Here is a 20,466-nt window from a genome sequence, read left to right as displayed (position 1 = left end):
ACATATTAATAGTATATATAGATGACATTGTCTCAACGTAAATAGATAAAGTGAACAAACTTTGACCCTAATTTCAGTCATTGTTTCTATTTGTCATGTTCTCTTTTAGCTTTGCATCAATTCTAAGTGACTACAATAGTTGCATAATACATTTAGGGTACACATTTCCAGAAAAAAATTGCCAGTACATAATCATTGAAAAAAAAGGCTACACAAAAATGTTGCAAAATCATGACCTTTTGACCCCTCTGATTTACATAAAACATTGTTATATTTTTTTGGAGACAGCTATCAAAGTAACCGGTAAGATTCAAGCTTCAACAAATATGTTGTCTTCGGGCATTAACATGCCGGCCCTCATAAAATGATTTCTAGAGCACTTTTGTCACTAAAACCACCAGACTAGTTTGTCAGCACCTAAGAGCTAGAAAACAATTCGAACAGGGAGTAAAATGCTTACTAGTTATATATGCTCAACAAGTTAACCTACTGTAAAGGAGATAAAGGCATATCTTTACTGGCCCTGGCATTTTCATCCATTTAAATATTGTTGATACTTAAGACTGATTAAAGTTAAGCTGTACAGCAACATCTCCTAGGTGATTAATATAAAGAGCATATTCATTTCAGAAAAGCGGGTTTAATGCATTTTCATTAGCAACTTTGTGTCAATTTTATGTATCTATTCTCAATTTGTACGTATGTTGTCTATCCTTAAGTATGCTTTAGTTGATTTAATTTTGTTAGAAAGTTTTAAATTTATTTTATGACAGAGCTTCTCTTATTATCTTCATGATTTGCTGAATTTCACAAGGGCATGTGTTGTATTCTAATACAAGGGCATGTGTTGTATTCTAATACAAGTTTGCAGGGAATGTGCGTTGCAGTGTGGTCGTTTACTATTGTTATTTAAGAAAATTTGTGTCAAACCGAATTACGGTAGGTTTCACATTAAGGTAAATCCAGGAAGAAATGAAAAAACATGATCTTTGAAACATGGACTCACTTCTATTGTCTCAACTGTAAAGGGATTTGAACATAATATTAAACAGGTATTTGTTGTTTCAGTTTTCTTAATCGGTTCTTCTATTTGTTTGGTGAGCTAATTCTAATTTTTTTCTTATTTTTTCAATATGAGAAGCCATATACTCTTGGTTGAACACAAGGTAATATACGAAGGATACTTAACGTTTCAAAAGAATTGTTACTTTCAAGGTCAGATAGGTTATTACAGAACAAGGGAATGAAGCATGCTTTGCATTTCAAATCCCCTGCTGGAAAGCAACTCATTTTCTCTATTGCAGTATAACATAACGATCTGTATCTGTCAAACATGTATAAAAAGTATTGTACAATATGATATAACACAAAGTTTAGATTAAATCTAATACATCTAAAAATCTACAGTTGTTTATAGGATGCATGAAAGTATCTAACAGTGCCACCTATGTAGAGCAACACCCTTTGGGAGATACAAATATTGATTGTTATTTAGATGTTGTTGGAGAGGTAAATTTGATGGTATATTCCAGCTTAGGGAAAATTTGATGATATTGTTATAGAGAGGCTTTTCCTTAAGAGAGGGACACTACGGAGAGGTTGTACTGTATTTTCAACTTGCGGGAAAATATGAGAAAATTATGCGAAATTATCATAATAAGGATAATCATTCTGAAGGAAACAAGCATATTCATTTTTAATTTGGGTTTATATGACGAGTGAAATTATATTATGATATTTTACAAACTGGAGAGGAAATTTAAAGTACAATAATGACGTTTGACCCTCAAATGACCTTGACATTTAACCTAAGGCCTGGGTATTGCACATGACGCAATGTCTCATTAAGGGGAACGTTTGTGTCAAATAATATAAAATCTCTTGTCTGTCAGATATATGAGCCAGAGAGGAAAATAAAAAAAATACCTTTAAACTCTGATTGTGAACTTGACCATTGCGTTAGGGATACTATTGTTACGTAAGAAATCTGGAAAGTAGATCCCTCGGAAGCACCGAGAACAATGCAAAAAGTGAAAATTGCAGACTCGGTTTTATTGAGTCTGTTCATGAGCAGTAATGGAAAATGCAACACTGCCCACGCCCCCTAGCACCGGCTTAAGCGGTATTCAATCTAAATGAGTTGAAACCATGTTTCATAATAGATTTATTTTTTACTTAGTTATGTTAAAATTCCTATGTACATGACCTGATATTAACCGAACAGGATAGTTTTAAATTAAAATCCGATCACCAACTGTCACCTTGACCTTTAAGATAGTGTCTGGTGATATTAGAATCCCTCTATGGATTGTTTTTTTTTCAGACCAGACCGAAAAACAGCCAGGAAATATTTATACCCACTAATATCTGAAACTGTATTCCATGACAAGTTATGTACCGGTCAGGAAAATAATGACTTTGACCTTGGCCTCTGAACTTTTGCCTTGAGTGTTACACATAAAACGTCATGTGATTAAAAAGCACATTAATTTCAAATATTATGTAATCCCTTGATTATTGTCAGAGGTCTTGACCGGACACAAAACAGTCCCTGTTCCTGCCATATATACGTTTTGGGGTACATTTGTGTTATGTAATACCGGAATTCCTTCATTGATTGTACGTCTTCAGCCCGCACCGCCATGATAAAAATTGACCTCTAGGTGTGACCAGGACCTTTGATTAGTTGTCCGGGTTTTTCGAATGATAGTCGAACTTGACGGAATAGCGCAATATTATAGTCCCCTAGTGTTCAACAGCTTTACAAACGAAAAGACCAGGTGCACCTCCAGGCATTATTTCACATCAGTAGAACCAATGATCTTCCCTTAGCCATTTGAATGGCTTCCTGACAAAGTAAATTATATCCAAGTGCGGCTCGAGCCCTGACTGGTTAGGGGCAAATGATTTGAACCTTAACTACTCAGTTACAGAGCCCCCCGTAGGAAATGTTAAGTTGTTTGTAGAACTCAACTTTTTCTATTTCCATATATCAACCTGCTGATACACGACGTTGCTACATATCCACACTTAGACATTTCATGATTTTTTAAGATAAAAATCACAATATTTATTTCCGAACATCTGTATGCAAAGAAGAATCAGTGATAAATGTATCATTTGTTCTAGTTTTGATTTAATTTGGAAGTTTAAACAAACCAATGGCTATGTTTTTACCGTTAGTGGTAAACAGTGTGTACGATAGCAATGTCCGCATACTGTTTCTTTGTAGCAAGTTTTCATAAATCTTTTTTCTACACGTTTTTGACTCAGAAAGTTCTGATTTAGTTTCGTATGTAAGTTTGTTTCTAAGTATCAATCAATGGGAATTTACAAAATTTCACACACGATTTCATTGTTATGATTGGACGTGCTGGGCCCAGTTTCAATAATAAGTCTATTTTGCATTTTCACAAATGTATGGCTTTTTTTTTGACTATGTAATTTTTGAAAAGTTTTGTGTGTAAGCTAATGTCCACTTATTATGATGATCTGACATGCAGTCCACAGGTATAATATATCTACTATGTATTCTATTCCATGTCATGACAAAGCAATGTTTAGTATCTCAGTATCAGAAGAATAATTCATTTAACTTTCATGGAAAAATATTTCATGTGAATGAAAACATGTCGTGTGATGTCAAAAGTGCAATTTATGTTATGACATGTTATGGCTGCCATGAGTATTGCATAGGTCAAACCGGTGACAAATTAAGAACTAGAAGAACAATTCATTCTAAACAAATTAGAGACCCATCGGTAAGACAATTACCTGTAAGTAGCCAGATAGATTTTTGCTGTACAACAGAGCCAAAATTTACTTTATCTCAATTTTATAAAATGAAAACGAACAGTTTATCAGCTAATTTAAACAAAAGAAAAATACGTTATTGACTGTTTTAAACCGAAATTAAACAAGCGGAACATTTCACATTATACGGATTGATTACGTTATAACATCATTAACTCCCCTGTTTGACGTCGAAATTACGTCCCTTGTTTCCTTGACGTCAGCGTCATAACTATTGAATTTATTCCCTTTTCTCTTATTGTTATATATTAAGACATACTGATGAGCCATTCACGGCGAAACTAGTTTGTGACTTTTCTGTTAAAATCTAAGCGAGCGTCATTTCATAACTTTACGATATTTTGTTTCCGTTCCGTGTTCATTTTTCTTCGTTTTTTTAATCCCCCTTTAATCTCCTATTTCGTATTTTATTTTATGCTTTACAACCCGTTCAATACTTAGTTAAACCATGTCCTGTTTTACTATAGAAAACATCAGTGTGTCTCAATGACTGCTGCACGTAACATTTATCTCTCTGTGCTTTTGTTTTAATGCATCTTTGGCAAACAAATGCGCATGTACAGCTTTGTCAAAGGTGAATAAAAAGTGTAAGATGTATCGTTTTGGCATTATGTTCTTTCATGTATTGTTTGCGTTTGCAGGCAGGCATTAAAGTCTTTATTTATGGCACAGATTCATTGAAAAACAAGGTAGGGCACCACATCTTGTAACAACACATTGTCACATTGTAAACAAAGGCGTCAAGCTGTAAGTCAGTAAGGGAGTCAGACAAAGTTCTAGTTCCTTAGGAACACACAACTTTGGAATAACTAAACTACCACATGTTCACGTTTCTAATAAGCCCACAAAACGATTGAGTAACGATGTCATGTTTCGGGAGAGACGTTATGACATACTACGAAATACATAATAATACTACATAGTTGGTATCCTTTATCATATATAAAGTTGAAAAAATTAAAATGGCTGCAGCACCCTAGCGGAACCCGTTTTAAAGTGTGTAGTTTACAATTTGAAGCATTTTGTGACCAAAAAATCAAGAGAAAAGTGAGTTAATAATTTTCATTCTAACACACAAACTGGAAGCGATATGGTAAAACAGATCAGTTTGAGTCGTATAAAAAGTAAGAAATTAATACAATTTTGAAATCAAACGTCAAAAGAGAAACACACTTAGTGAAACGCTAAAGGTGATTCTAAGACTCTATATGGTATCTGAGCTATCTGTTACAAAATCTGAAAACCCACTACATAAAGAAGAATCTAATAATTCATTGGCTGAAAAATTTGCTGACCTTTTCATGGCAAAATCACAAAAATACGTCAATCCCTAAGTGAATACCAAAATTTTAAACCTCAAGTAAAGGATAAACATTATTTAACAAAGTACTGAATTGACTCAATGTGTAGTGAAAAATCACATCAATAAACTGAATACTACGTTTTCAGATTTTAATATTTGGTCAACACGTATTCCGAAATCAAATGTAGATGAATTTCTCTCTAAATTGGCGAATCTCTCGTTAACACAAGGTGATTCCCTGTGAAATACAAACAAGCAGTTGTTAAGCCTCTGCTCAAAAAAGCCGGTCTTGAACTAGAGGTTTCCAATTATCGTCCTGTGAGTAATTTATCATTTCTAACAAAACTTATTGAGAAAGCAGTTCTTTACAGATTAAACAAACATGTAAATCAAAACAGTATTTTGCCTAAGAACCAGTTTGCATACAGAAACTACCATTCCTGTGAATCTGTGCTTCTTCGGTTAGTCAATGATCTTCTAAGTGGTATGGAGAAAAAGGAAGTCACTGCCCTTGCGGCAATTGACTTAAGTGCAGCATTTGACACTGTCGACCATGACATTCCTAAAAGCACAATACGGCATCTGTGATACAGCTCTTTAATGCATAGACTCCTTTTTAAGGCCTCGTACCTGTAAGATTATTATCAACAATGTATACTCATCAGACCGCCATATTGTATGCGGTGTGCCCCAGGGCAGTCGCCAGGGCTGTATCTTATCTATGCTGGAACTCTTTTTGATGTCATTTCAAAATCCATATCAGTCTACGGTTTTGCTGATAATCATTTAGCCGGCAAATAAAAGCTTTCGTCCTACATCTGTTTCCGTATAATCACAAGCGATCGGAGACCTTGAAAGTTGCGCATTTATAATCAATGACTGGATGAATAGAAACGAACTGAAAATGAACACTTCCAAACCTGAATTTATTATGTTTGGTAGCAGACCTCAATTGCACAATGTTTTACAAATTCCATTAACATTGCTGGTGAAACGTGAAAGCACAATTAGATATCTTTGTGCATTTCTTGACGGAACCTTGAATTTTAAAGATCATATGAATCGCAAATGTCGTAGAACGATGTTGATTTACCTACGAATTAAGAACATCCGAAAATACTTAACAAAAGCAGCCACTCCAGTTATTTCACATATGGATTATTGCAATGTCATACTGTATGGTGTAGATAACTTTGAAGTGCGTAAGATGCGGCGTATGCACAAAACTTGTCCTTAACAGGAGACCATTTGACAGTTCTAAACAAGCATTGTACCACTTACATTGGTTGCCGGTGAAAGCAAGAAATGAATTCAAAATATTCTCTTTCATGTGTAGCTGTCACACTGGAAGAACACCTCTGTACATAACAGAATCGCTTACAGTGTATATTCCTATTAGACAAGGTTTGAGATCGTCTGAAAATTCTGAATGTCGTTATGTTGTTCCATACGACAAGTGCTAAACATTCAATGAACTATTGGTCCAAAACTTTGGAATATGAACTGCCGTTAGAAATACGAAAAAGTAAATTACTTGCACATTCAAAACAAAAAATCTGAAGAAACTGTATTTCAGTGACTTCGCGGCATTGTACTAAATTTTTAATAACCTTTTATCATTCAGAAACAGCAGGTGATAGTTCTAAAATTTTTGTAAAAGGTTTTACATTTTCAACATTTATATCTTTTTTATATATTTGTTTAATAAACGCACTTGTTGGTATGGCTCTATGGGTAGGGAAGTGTGTAGTATTTCTTTCTTAAATAGTATATGATGGCACTATTAACCGGGGTGTTTAAACTCTATATTCAGCCCGTCTGGGCGTACTAGATGCCTTAAGCACTGGTATTAGCAATACGGGTAAAATGACCTCAAGGGGAGGTGTGCGATCAGGACTGTTTATTACAATAAGGCTGTTATTATTATTTTTGTCATTATTTATATTCTTATAATAACTATTATTATCATTATTATGTACAACGCCATTGAATATATCATTGTATAAAAATAGGCGTTTGATTAAATTATCTAGTTTCAGTTTCAAAATCAGCAAAAAATGAGACCCCAAGTTGTAGTAGTGGTGTATGATCTAAGTTTCCACGATAAATTCTGTCATGTTATTATATCATTATGAAAATTCCACCTAGTTGGCATTGATAGATCTGTTATGTGATTTCAGAAAGTAATTGCAAAGGATGAAGAAAAACTCTAAAGAGCTAAAATGGAAAACTATTTAAATCAGCCTTGCTGCAACTACCATGTTTTTTTTTCGTGCCGTTTTTATTTCTGGTTTTCTTATGCCTTAACTGTGACCCTAGCATTGCTCAAACCTGTTGGATTGACCAGTAATGTCACTTGAATTCCATTACGATTTACCTTTATACAACCAATCAATTACCAGTGCAAAACGGCGTTAAACCCAAAAACAAAGTGCAATAACACAGTCATGGAAAGGGAATAGAAGTTTTTCAAACATATGTATCAGTAGGGGAAACTTCGGGAAAGTCAACTACCGGGTTTTCCCTACCTCCTGAACAGGAAACATGATTGCTGTATAAGTATGAATATGGTATCGTTAAAGACTATAAGTGTAAACTTGAGAAATATGACTAAATTTCTGTCGTTCATTTTTTTTTAATTATCTTAATTCAAATTATATTCAACTTCAAAATTACTTATAAGTAGAAACTTAACTTGCCGATCGAGAAGCTCATTATATAGATTTATATTAAATTACATGTGTTATTGTCACAAACGGTTCCAGTTCACGTAATGTAATCGGTGCACTTAAACTGCTTAGCTATAGCTATTGCTGATATAGGGAAGTGGTAGAGTGTCTGCCTCAGGTGTGAGAGGTCCTGAGTTCGTGTCCCAGTTACTGCTTAACAATTTTCATTCTGCTACAGTATCTTTTTGCAGTTAAAGGACTGTTCCAGTTTATTCTATATTTTAGCACACAGTATCATGGATCAGTATTTAGCAATCCAGATCACAGTTGAATGTTGAACCAAATGCACCCAAGAAGAAAATATTTGCTATATTATGTCCCTTTGATGTTTCTGCTCTCCAGGTTCAAGAAGGGTTACATTTCCTTGATTACAAAATTTTCTTTTATATGAAAATATTAAATGCTCATAACTTAAAATATTGTCAATATATCTATTTTTGAGAAATATATGCACATTTGTCTTTTCAAAGCTTTTTAACTTCATACCTATGATTTGAAAAACTTAGGTACTATCTCTACATGATGAGACGACATGTCATGAAAACCCGTACTCCTAGCTGAAAGGTCAAGGTCACAATTCAAGGTCAAAGGTCAACAGGGCTTTTTTCCTGTCCGGTCCATAACTCTGCCATCAATGAAAGGATGTTATTATTACTTGGCAAAAATGTACCTCATAATTAGACGATGTGTCATGCACAATTTTCAGAACCCTAGTTCAAACGTCAGTAAGGGTTTTTTCCTGTCCGGTCCAGAACTCTGGCATCCATCAAGGGATTTTAACATAAATGTTCCCCATGATGAGGCAACGTGTTAGGTACAACACCCAGAACCCTAGCTTAAAGGTCAAGCTCACACTTCGAGATCAAAGGTCAATGAAACATTTCTCCTTTCTAGGGTATAACTTTGTCATGCAAAATAGGATTTTAATATTACTTGGCGCAAATGTACAGCTTTATGACATGGAGTGTCATGCGCAAGAACTTAGTCCGAAGGTCGAAAGTCAAGGTCACATATAGACGCAAAATGTCATTTTTAACAATTTCGTCTGAGCCATGTTTATTGAAGGTGTGTAAAGGGTAATTTAAAGAAAAAATGGAGGGTAATAATTTATTAAGTTCATGAAATAACCTTTCGGAAATTGTATTTGGTTGAAATAAACAGGACGTAGTTCCCACTTGGGACCACTGTTTGGTTGATTAAAGCCAAGAAATTGAATATATTTTCTGTTTTGATTCAGTATGATTTATAATATCTAAATGCAAAGTGTCATGCTTTTTCAATAAGAAACATCTTTTCACATTTAGTCTTAAAATTCAATGTACAAAACATATCTGATTACGTCCCTTTCTAGCATGTATCTTGAGAATAAGTAGAGTTTTCGTAGTAAACTTTGTATATTTGTCAATATGAAATGCTTGTCTGTCCCTGTCAGTGATACGTTTCTATGTTAAGATCATATAAAACACACACACATATATATAGATTAATTTCAAAATAATTTAAAGGTATTTTTTCAAGACATTTCACCTTTAAAATTTATTTAAAAAGAAGTTCCATGGCAGATAGAGCTTGTCTCCCTTGAAGGATTTGTAATAGTTTAAAGTATTTTCATGCAAAACGGTGTGCTTTCTTCACAAACGGGAACATCTTTGTCATTTATTTTATTCTCTATTGTGTGGAATGGGATCGAGTTCCTTACACCAACATATACTATCTTTGATAGGCCAGAATCATCAGAGAGATTTTCTCTCCTGATCGTCTGTACTGTTTCAGCTGTTTAATGTACCCTGAGTACTATGAAACTATCTGTCTACAGAGAATACAGTGAAATCAATAATATTTGTGGGGGACTAATTTTCGCGGATGTCGTGTGTCAGGATACTGGTTATATGACCCAGGGAAGTGCCTACGCCTTTAGTATCTTGAACAATGGTTTGGGTCCAATCGCTTAGGTGACTATGTCTTAGACTAGCTGACAAACGAAATAGAATGTCCTTTGTTAAAACGTATAGCTGGTGAGACCAAATATTCCATATATATAGAATTTTCCTCTGGCTACCTTGCCTACATGATTCGTGTACCAATGATTCGTAAATGATTTTAATTATGAGCTAGACAATTTCAGGGATCAGGCAAATCACTAAATGTTTCAAACTAACAATTTTCAATCAACTCAAACTCCTATAGGCTGGAGAATCTATACTTGACTGGTCTTTTTGTTGAAGTTCCCGTCAGACAATGTCTTTGAATCAGCAACATACGAGTCCTATCGCATAGATGCTCGGTCCCTGTCTTCTCAGCTCTATATGATTTGCCCTGACTCCTTGATGCTCAGCGCCTATATGCTATCACATGTAGCATTTAACTACCATATAGGTATATCCCCGATGCCTTGGCTGTACTTCGCCAGTAATGCTGAACCGTCTATCAGCTGGAACTCTCCTACTATCTCAGTAGATTCCCAAACACTGGGTCTCTGTCTCAGCTTCCCAAAGCTCAGTCTATATATGCTATCGTCTATAGCATTCAACTACCCTTAAGGTAAAACTCCTACGCGCTGGCCCTATAGCTCGAAACCTTGTTGAAATTCTGCAATTCTTCTTTAGCCTACGAACTTCTATTTTTTTTTCTTTTATATAATTTATCCGCCCTGACAGTGTAGTTGCAATAACTTCCTTATCAAGGTACTGGGATAAATTATTAGTTGAATCCACGATGTGTCTTCTTCGACCGCTGGATACCGAATGAGCTCTCTGTCATCCATCTATCTATTTATACCCCAGCAGACGTGCTATTTTTAGAACGTGTTTCTGATTGATCCAAATTTAAACAAAACGTTTTACAACGAGTACTTGCTCTATCAAATATCTGGTTCCCTTTAACTTTTGTATATAATGTGTGATGCTGGGATTCGGCTATTCACATAATGAACCCAAATAAGCAGCAAATGACTCAAATTCTATTAATTACAGGAATTTAACAAAAAATATAACAAAGATAGCATGAAAAGGGAGTCGAGCACTATCTGTGCTTATATGTTACGTTAACAATACATTAATTATACAAATTATTCTGACATCGTGGCTTAGGCAATCTATGAATTTTAATCTTAGCGAACAATAAAATTCCCATTTATTTTATGTTCAACATTTGAAATCAACGAATTCATATCCCTACGAAATTGCAATTTAGAGCAAAACCCCGAAATGTCATGTCTACGAAATTAAATGATTTTGCAGTAGGACATTTCTTCAGAAATGTCATGTTTCTGAACATTGTCTGACACCTATCTCCGTTTTTGTGTGTTTAACTTAAATGTATTTCATTCTTACATGAGAATGATATTTGCATTTTAGAAATATTTAAATTATGTACATATTTATATTAAAACATTGCAAAATATTTCTGGTATGATTTTAGTATAATCTGAAAAGTAGATCCCTCGGAAGCACCGAGAACAAGACAAATAGTGAAATTATGATATTTATATTTTTATGCTAAAATTATTGAAGATCAGCTTTTATATTAAAAACCATTTACACTTTTTGAGCTTCTTCAGTTATATGCTGAAGTTTACTATCACATATTGTTTATTTTAGTTTTTATGCCAAATACGATAATGAATGTTTCAAACTGTAAGAAGTTAAATTGTTTTCATTTTTGCTGCTGGATCTAGTATTCCAGATATTGTACGAAAAACTATTGGTTCCTACCTTTTCAAGATCATGTCCATGGATGATATCTGTCACTTTTGAGCCAAATAAATGTGTTGAGTAGGTACCATTGTATTTCGATATGTTTGCTGGTCGGTCATTTTCCATAAGGTCGTATCCGATCATCAGCTTGTCTTTGTAGTTTCCTGTCACATGCGTGTAGTAGTCGGAATGACCACTAAGAAAGCCTTAAAAAGATATCAAAATTTACTAGTATCATACCATCAAAGAATATTCATTATTAAATTTGTTTGCAATATAATAAAGATAAAGCAATAACAGTAGTTTAAATTATCGCGCTTCCAGCATTTTCTGACTTCTAGAGTCAGTCCTCTTTGACCCCTCTGGCTTCCACTGAACCAAGCAAAAAATCAGAGGTTTTGGCTCAGTAAATACAACAAGGAAAGCGAATATTATGAAACAGGATTACAGTAAAACAAACTATATAATATTATGAGTAATCAAAAACTGATAATGGACTAGACGCTGTATGCTCATGATTACTATTATGATAGCGGTGTAAATAGAATTAAATGTTTCAAGAGGAAATGTTTCATCATTTAAAAAACACTCAATCAAAATCAAATGGAGATGAAATAATACACTGAGTTGTAAAATTAGCAATTGATATAAACAAACATAAACTTGTACTCGGACAAGTACGGTCGTCCTCGAGAGTCCCAAGCTCTAGATTTAAAGGAGAGAAAAAAAACCTGTAAATGGGAAGCTTTTAAATAACATTAATGGCTGAGTCCCCCAAAATAGACTATATTTATGCAAGAGTAAAATAGAGAAAAATGGAAACTTCACAGGTCGCTCAACACGACAAAAACGAAAATGTTGCAGGCTCGGTTTGATTGAGCCTGTTCATGGACGGAAGTGGAAATGCATGAAACCGTCCACGCCCTCTAGCCCCGGGTTGGGCAGAACTCAACATTTACACAAGTACTGTGAATAAATACCACTTCTAAAGACAACAGTGATCTTGGCGCCCACAACTGCCCACCCGTCATTCTAGAATGTTCGAAATTTCAAGACTAGCTCAAAAACCTGAAAGTAATAATTATAACTAATAATGAAACCCTTATCCTAAACAATACAGATGTCACCATTAATGAGTTATATGCAATTATTATTTTTCCTTATTATGATACAAACAATGCACATATAATTACTTATATTATAACTTATAATAAAACCCAGAAATTTAAGTACTAAACAAATTAATCATCAATGTGCTAGGGTAGTAGATACACTGCTAAGGTGTAATAGAAAAATAATGAACAACTTGAATAATTATCTCCTTAGTGTCCGCATACTTTATGACCCTTATGGCCACCGGATATAAAATTATATTAGAAACAAAATTTGGTCAAAATATCCGAGTAGTTTATGAGGAGATACGATAATGAGAAAGTGCAAACGGACGGACTGACTGACTAACTGACGGACGGATGGACCACCATGCAAAGTGATTTGAATACCACACATTGACACTCCCAATAGTAAGCGTTATAGAAATGTTTGACTGTAAATCTATTGCCGTAATTAATACAGATATTTAGGTTAACCTGCGGACCTTAACATGTAAATATTTTTTACTTGTTTGCTATTTTATACATAAGATCCATAGATTATGTTTCATTAAGTTAAGTTCAGTAATATATTTTAGCAATTGAAATAAATAAATTTGCCCTAAAAACGTAATTTTTACGAATTTCCCCTTTAAGGACTTCATATTATATTCATGAGTCATATATATTAATGTGTATAAAATGTAATTGAATAAATTTTGTGTCAAGGGTAAAAATTGTTTATGGGAATGAATTAACAATTTTGATATTGTTCTAGATATATTTTATTGAAATAAATAAAAGGTAGTTCTCATCTGGGGCCTCATGTTCTAGTCTATTAAAGCCAGCAAATCATATATGTAGCCAATTTCTGATCTAGTATGCATTATATTACTTAAATACAAACTTTCAACTTTCTACATAAGAAACATCTTTTCACACACAGTTTTGAAATTAAACATGCATTAACATCTGATTACCTCCCTTTTTAGTATGCATTTTGAGAAGTAAGAGTATTTTGTAGTGCATTTTGTATATTTATCAATATCAAATGTTTTTTTTTTGTCTATCCTAGTGATATGTTATCCATTTTAGATCATATGAAACATTATTTTATAGATAAATTTCAATTTAAAGGAAAAGAAATCAAGACATGTTTACTTCGTATTCTTAAACTGATTTAAAAGGAGGCTCCATGGCAAATATAGCTTGTTTCCTCCTCCTGTAGGTTTTGGGATACCTTAAAGTAATATTATGCAAAATTTGGTGCTTTCTTCACTGAGGGAAACATCTTTGCCATTTTTTGTTACATATCTTGCTCAAAGTCAAACTTGACCTGTTTTTAATGATGTTTCACTTGTACATCAAAAATTATGACTGTAGGTCAAAGCGTTTTCAGGCCTTTCATCAGTTATTGTCCGTAAACCATGAAAACCAACGGACCGACAGACCGACCAACTGACCGACCGACATGCTCACTCCTATATACACCCCGACTTCGTTTTGTTCGGTGTTCTGGAGATATTAATACTGTTTATTCGCTGGGCCCATATAAAACACTATAAGTCCATTATAATTTATAATTTATCATAATGAGAATTTTTTTTATGTCTATAAACCCTTAGTTTTTTTGTCAATGATTAACACTATAAAAGTCATATTATTCGATGTAATATTGGCGCTCTACTCGTGTAAACTGAGTCAAAGAAAAGATAGCTAACATTTATATATGAATGTAGATAAAAACAATACAATTTAGCGGTTATCTCCAATACATTGCCCCCCTCTTTGGAAAAACATAGTTTTTACAACGAACTATTAAACTGGAAATAATTTGTATATGAAGTTCTTTTAATTTTTTCTGAATAAATCTGTCGGATGGTTACTATCTAATGATTTACCATTTTGCATCTCTTCAAAAAACAATTTCCGATTAAAGTAAATGCGATTGTAAGTTACATTGTATGCATATAAAAAGTTCTGAAGTGAAACTTGTAGATAATGAGGTTACATGGATAGTAGTACACACATCTAAATAAAACACCTCTTCCTGCGTATATAAACTGTGCCAACCGCTAGATATACACTCTATTACAATAATAGATGTTACTTTGTTAATTTCAATACTTCTTTTTCACTTTTTGATGATAAAAATATCTGAGTTTTTTATAAGCACTTGGGATTTTTAAACTATGGCTGTCGTATTTTCCTATTCATATTGCATCTTGCTAAATGCATTTTCTTGTTCGTCAGAATGTGTATATAAAGATCAGCTCACGCGAAAAACCAACATTTCGTTTTTCCCCGAAGGAAAAATCTTGCATAGCGAGGAATTTTTCCGAGTATTGCTTTATTCTGACTTTTATAGTTTTATTACTTAAGCGGAATTTCGTCGAGTCACTCGGAGAAGTTACTTGACGCAACTCCGGGTCGAAGTTATACAGGTAACACTATATTTTATGTGTCCGTTATTTCATGGCCACTCCGCGCGAAATCTGTAACAAACAAGAGTCTGTCATTTCGAGTGCCGCGAGATGATTTCACGAAACTCCTACCCAGTATTTACTTACCTGGATGGTATTTTATATAATTATCTTCTTCTTTTTACTGTTTAAAGTTTGTGAATTTTGATATTAAAATACATCCGCTAAAAAGTAAATTGTTAATTATGAGATTGAAATGCTTTCCGTCTATGCTATGTAAATTAAAAATAAATTTTAGAATTATCAAAAACTAACAAAACATTTAAATAGCTGCCGTTAGATTTATGTAAAATGGACTTAATTAAAACTTTGCAACAGTAGACATGAGGGAGAATGGACCTCATAACCAATATGGCAGAAAAACAATATCAGGGAAGATAATAGCTTCATACCATTTACTGACAGTTCAAAAGCATCACACATAGAAATAACAAGACTGTGTCATTAATCAAATCTGAAAGGGAAGTGGTGGTTTAGTAGATAAGATGTCGGCCGCGCAATCGAGTGTTCGTGGGTTCGAGCCCCACTGGGGTCACGACCATGGTTTCTCATATGACACCAGTTTTTTGCCAGGAAGCGGACTCGAGAAACAAATTAGTATTAACTAATCAAATCTGACACATATATTAAAGAAATATGACCTGACTTTAAATTTATTTTAAATAACCATGTCTATTGAAGTAAAATATGTGTCCAAATTTATACAAATAATCGATTAATATCGTTATTCGATTTTATAAATCTTACGGCCATAAAACGGTTTTTTAAAGAAATTTAATGAATCGAAAATGGTAAGTTGGCAAAAAACATCAAAGGGTGAATTGTGTCACAAAGTGACCCTAACCCTAACCCTTGGTCAATGAATGTAACTAAACATATTGCAACAAAGTATAATAGCTTTTTAAAAACAAAATAAAATAAAATAAAATAAAAAAATAAAATGTCATTATAACTACATCTTAAAATTACAAACAAGTTCCCGTAATTCTAACGCATTTATAGTCTTATCTGTGTAGTACATGTCCGTGTTGTTTAAACGCTCATTATTTAGTGGTGTCAAATGGTTGCGTAATGCGTCTAGTATGGTGGGTTGTGCATTACACTTCTCGCTCTCAGCTCTCACCGCTGGCATGCAGGTTACCTGTAGGGTGAGCAGATTGTGTAAGTCTCTACCCAGCCAGTATATAGCCTCTCCGAAACAAGCCTTATCGTAGTACATCTCCACCCGCGGCACATATCAACTAGGCACATTTAGGCCCCAGGCTAGACTACGGAGGACTTGGAGGAGATCTGCCCCTAAACAGTCCGGGAACTTTCCCGTTTGGGAAAGTTGGGGATTCCCCTTTTCACTTTCCTGATCGGGAAATATAGATTGAAAAATTTCCCGATCGGGAAAGAAAATGCCCAGTTTAGTACAAAAATGGATGTTTATTGTTCAACCCGTTTACAGTTGGACACTACGCTTCCCTCTTTGATTGCGTCTGACGGAAGAGGGGGAGGACTCTATGATGAGCAGTTTTTAAATCCTACCAGGACTGAACTGTTTTGATATTTGTCTTCTGGCCTGTTTCGTCGGGCCCTTAAGGGTGTTTCTCTTGTTGCTCTGTCTTCTGAAAAGGCATTGAGTACATACGTTTTGGGTTCTTAAGGTTTGCATTTTATATATTTATACACGAGCATTTTTGTGTTTTACATGCCTTGCCTTTTTGTTTCCATTACGTGTGTTAGAGATTCACCTGGAGGGGATTACTTTTATTCACACTGTCCCATGTCTTTGGAACATGGTGGGGGTAAGAGTGAGGTTGGGTGCGCACCATAAACCGGTTTAAGCTCCCCAGTGGTGTTTTTGCCATTGACCGTTCCAAGGCAGTGCCCCACTGTGTTCTTTTGTTTGTTCGTTTTGTCCTTGTATGTTGACTTTGTGTGCGCGCGTGTGTGTATGCTTATTGTTCGTCTTGTCCTTATGTGTTGGCTTTGAGTGTGTGTGTTGTTCGTTTTGTCCTGATGTGTAAGCTTTTGAGTGTGTGTGTGTGTGTGTGGTGCACGCGTTTGCGTGCTGGGGGTTCGTTTTGAGGAGGCTGCGCTTTTGGTGCGTGGCATTCCCTGTTTGATATTTTTCTTTGTTTTTATATACCTTGGTGTATGGGCTCAGGGCATCACAGAATACGTTGGAGGTGCATATTAATTGCTTGAATCCATTCATAAAACAATTATCTAAAATTCTACCGAGGGCCAATATTCAAAACAATATTTTGTTTAAGATATATAAGCTCAAAGTTGAAGGATATTTAAGAAAACTTCCCATTTTAAGCACTTTCCCGTTTTGAAGATATACTTTCCCGAACAAGAAAGTGTAATGGCAATTTCTATTATATGCTGAGATATATGTATTTCTTGGTTTCACACAGTTTACTTTCAGTTTTATGCAAAAACTCGGTGTTGATAATAAACCTTTTCATCCTGCATTTATATATTACAAGACATACCACCAAAAACGGCGGGTTAGATTTACAGCATCGGCTTAAATTTCTGAAAACTTACTATTTTAGAAAATTTTAATGAAACAATAATCACCTTATGGGAAATGATGTAACTAAGAAAATGAATGGTAACATCGGTGGTTTTTATTTATTTCAACAAGAAAATTAGGCCACCTTTTGAATCACTTCACAGCATTGAAGTAGAAACAAGACAAAAAAAAATGATGCTGTCGTCCCACTTCTCCCAATAAGATTGAGGGAGAAGTGAACTATCCCAAAAATGGACCTAACGAGACTACTGACCCATAATCATCAAACGTCACAGGATTATTATTCAACATGAGAAATTGTGTACTAATATTTCAGTTTAAATTTTACATGGCCAGGCAAGAGTTATGGCCCTTGAAGAATAGTACAAATGCATAAAAAGTGTCTAAAAGTTTTTGTTGCATGTATCTCAGAAAGCATTTGGCCCAAGTTTAAATATTACAGTAATATTAATCAGCATGTGCAATTGTGCATCTGTCTTTTTTGTTAGAGATTTCTTTAGCTAGAGGAAAGTTGTGGCCCTTGACTTAATACAATATATATATAAAATAGCATAAAAGTTTGTGTCGAAAGTATCTAAAATTCATTTTTACCAAAGTGTCATGAAACATAATAGGAATTTTATTCAAGTTGTGAAGTTGTGCTTCTTAGAATCTGTTGGGCATTTCTTCAGTCAGACCAGAGTTATGACCCAGGGAAAGCATGCATTAAGGACATACAAGTTAGAATTGCATGTATCTCAAACAAGTATTTGAATTAGAGAAATCAAACTTCATGGTTTTTATACCATGTGAAGTTATGCACCAGGTGTTCTGTAGGATATCACTGAGCTAAAGAGAACTGAAAAATACACAGTGCTTTAAAGTTTGTGTTGTGCATATCTTAAGAAACATTTCACTTGGAGACAGTGACAGGAAGTTTGGCACTTGTATTTTACGGACACACATAGTTTTTCACTTAGAGTTCTAATATAGACTGAATTTTGATCCAAACCACAGGGTGACAGTTTGTAAATTGGAAAACTTGCGAAAAACATATTGACCTTCTCATCTTTTTCAGGTCAAATTTGGTAACCCAACAAAGATTTCATTTTAAGCATGTTTTGTTCCTGGTTTTGTTTAATCTTCTTTGTTCGGTTTCACCGTACATTTGAAATGACCCATTGTTCATAACCTCAAATTTTCAAAGATAGAAACAAATAGAAATAAAGCCTAGAAGTTGATTACTAAGTTCTTCAAGTAACCAAAATTGTGTTACAAATGTGAATTTTACGATATATAAGTTTTGTTATGTATCAGTGGTTGAATTTTGAGACTTTTTCTGCATCATAAATGCCAGGAGTGTGAGTTATTATCAGGCCATAAAGGCTCATGATGCATTAGTTTCAAATGTAGCTGTCACATTTTCCGTTATGAACATAAAATATATCATTTTATTCTTTTGTTATATCCTATTTACCCTAATTGTTTTCTCTAATTTCTTTGTCAAAAGTTTGAATATTGATGAGCAGAGTAGAAAGTTTTATTGAATACATTGTTTTTGATCACCGCCTTTTAAGATTCTAACTGTAAAAGTTCATGACTAGCAGTATTAAACATAGCATTTTTTAACCATTCAATTATGTATAACATCAATTCGGATAATTTTGTTACAAAAACATTTATTCCTTTTTGGAACTTAAAAAAACATTGATTTCAGTTGTGCTATCACAATTAAGTGTGAAATAAATTCTAATTTAGACCAAGTATTACAGCAGCTTTCAAAGTAAAGACAATTAGGAAAATATTTGAGAGTGTGTTTCTCTGATTCTGAAGTTCTTTTCAGTTTATTTGAAAAATATATATGATAATTGTTTAGTAACAAAGTGAAGTATCATTTTGTATTTTTATTAAGGTTACATTTTTAATTGGACTACTCGGAAGTTTTAAAGTTTTATTGGAGGTTTCTCAGAAAGTACTTGGCCAAAACTGCACACTCACAGGTCTTTTGGATCATGCAGTGACATAATTCTAGCTTTTATTGTGTCAAAATGTTGCACCTTTTTAACCTTTCGAATTTTAGGTTAAAGTTTTGCATGTAAGCAATATTTACAGAAATGACTTGGCCAGATGTTCATTTGCATCACGACCTTGCAGAACACGCTGTAGTCTCATTCTTTAATTTTTGTCAAAATAATGCTGCTTTTAAAGTTTTGCATGCAAGCATGTTTCTCTAAACCTACAGTACCAAAAGCTTTCAAACTTTTTATATGTCTTTAGCATCTTGAGATGGCCGGTGAGAACAAGTTATATAACTCTAGGTTTCATTGCAGCACAGTTATGCTCCGTTTTAACATAGACCTGTTTTGAAAGTTTTGCACTGATGTAATCATGTTTGCCAGAAACGATTTCTTAATCAACAAACATCTTGCATATCATGAGTGACCTAAAAGGTTTAATAAGTTTTTAAAATCATGTCCCTTCTGTGCCGAATCGAAGACACAGTAAAGTGTTGTCCAAATGGCTGTTTGGTGTATGTATGCATGCTTGCGTCTGTCTAGATCATTTTGTCTGGACCATAACTTTGAAATGCATGAATAAATCTTGTGCTATGTGCAAACTCTAGGTTCCTATCTCAAAGGTCAAGGTCACAGTTGGAGGTCAAAGGTCATGTCAGATCTTGTCTGGCCCATGAATTTGACATGCATTGAATTAACTTGCTAATATTTGGCAGGAATGTTCAATTTAATGATACAGTGTCATGTGCAAAGCCCTGGTTCCTATATCAAAGGTCTAGGTCACAGTTAGGGGTCAAAGAGTGTGTTTGATATGTTGCATCTAGTAAT

The 20,466-nt window shown here is 34.2% G+C and overlaps 1 protein-coding gene across 3 annotated transcripts in view; it reads right to left on the bottom strand.

The window, feature by feature from the left end:
• The window catches only part of LOC123543335 (arylsulfatase J-like), a 65,172-nt gene extending 51,713 nt beyond the window's left edge, over positions 1-13,459 (bottom strand). Inside the window, exon 1 of one of the 3 annotated variants that reach the window (XM_053548848.1) lies at positions 11,559-13,459. In XM_053548848.1, coding sequence (XP_053404823.1) covers positions 11,559-11,684 — 126 coding nt within the window. In that variant the 5' untranslated portion in view covers positions 11,685-13,459. The remainder of the gene's footprint in view (positions 1-11,558) is intronic. The other 2 variants (XM_053548845.1, XM_053548846.1) reach the window with 2 other exon arrangements.
• Positions 13,460-20,466: the final 7,007 nt, after the last annotated feature.

Source organism: Mercenaria mercenaria, chromosome 7, assembly GCF_021730395.1.
Source record: "Mercenaria mercenaria strain notata chromosome 7, MADL_Memer_1, whole genome shotgun sequence".
Classification (NCBI taxonomy): Eukaryota; Metazoa; Mollusca; class Bivalvia; order Venerida; family Veneridae; genus Mercenaria; species Mercenaria mercenaria.
Note: the sequence above shows the minus strand (reverse complement) of the source record. Positions and strands in the feature narration are given on the sequence as shown.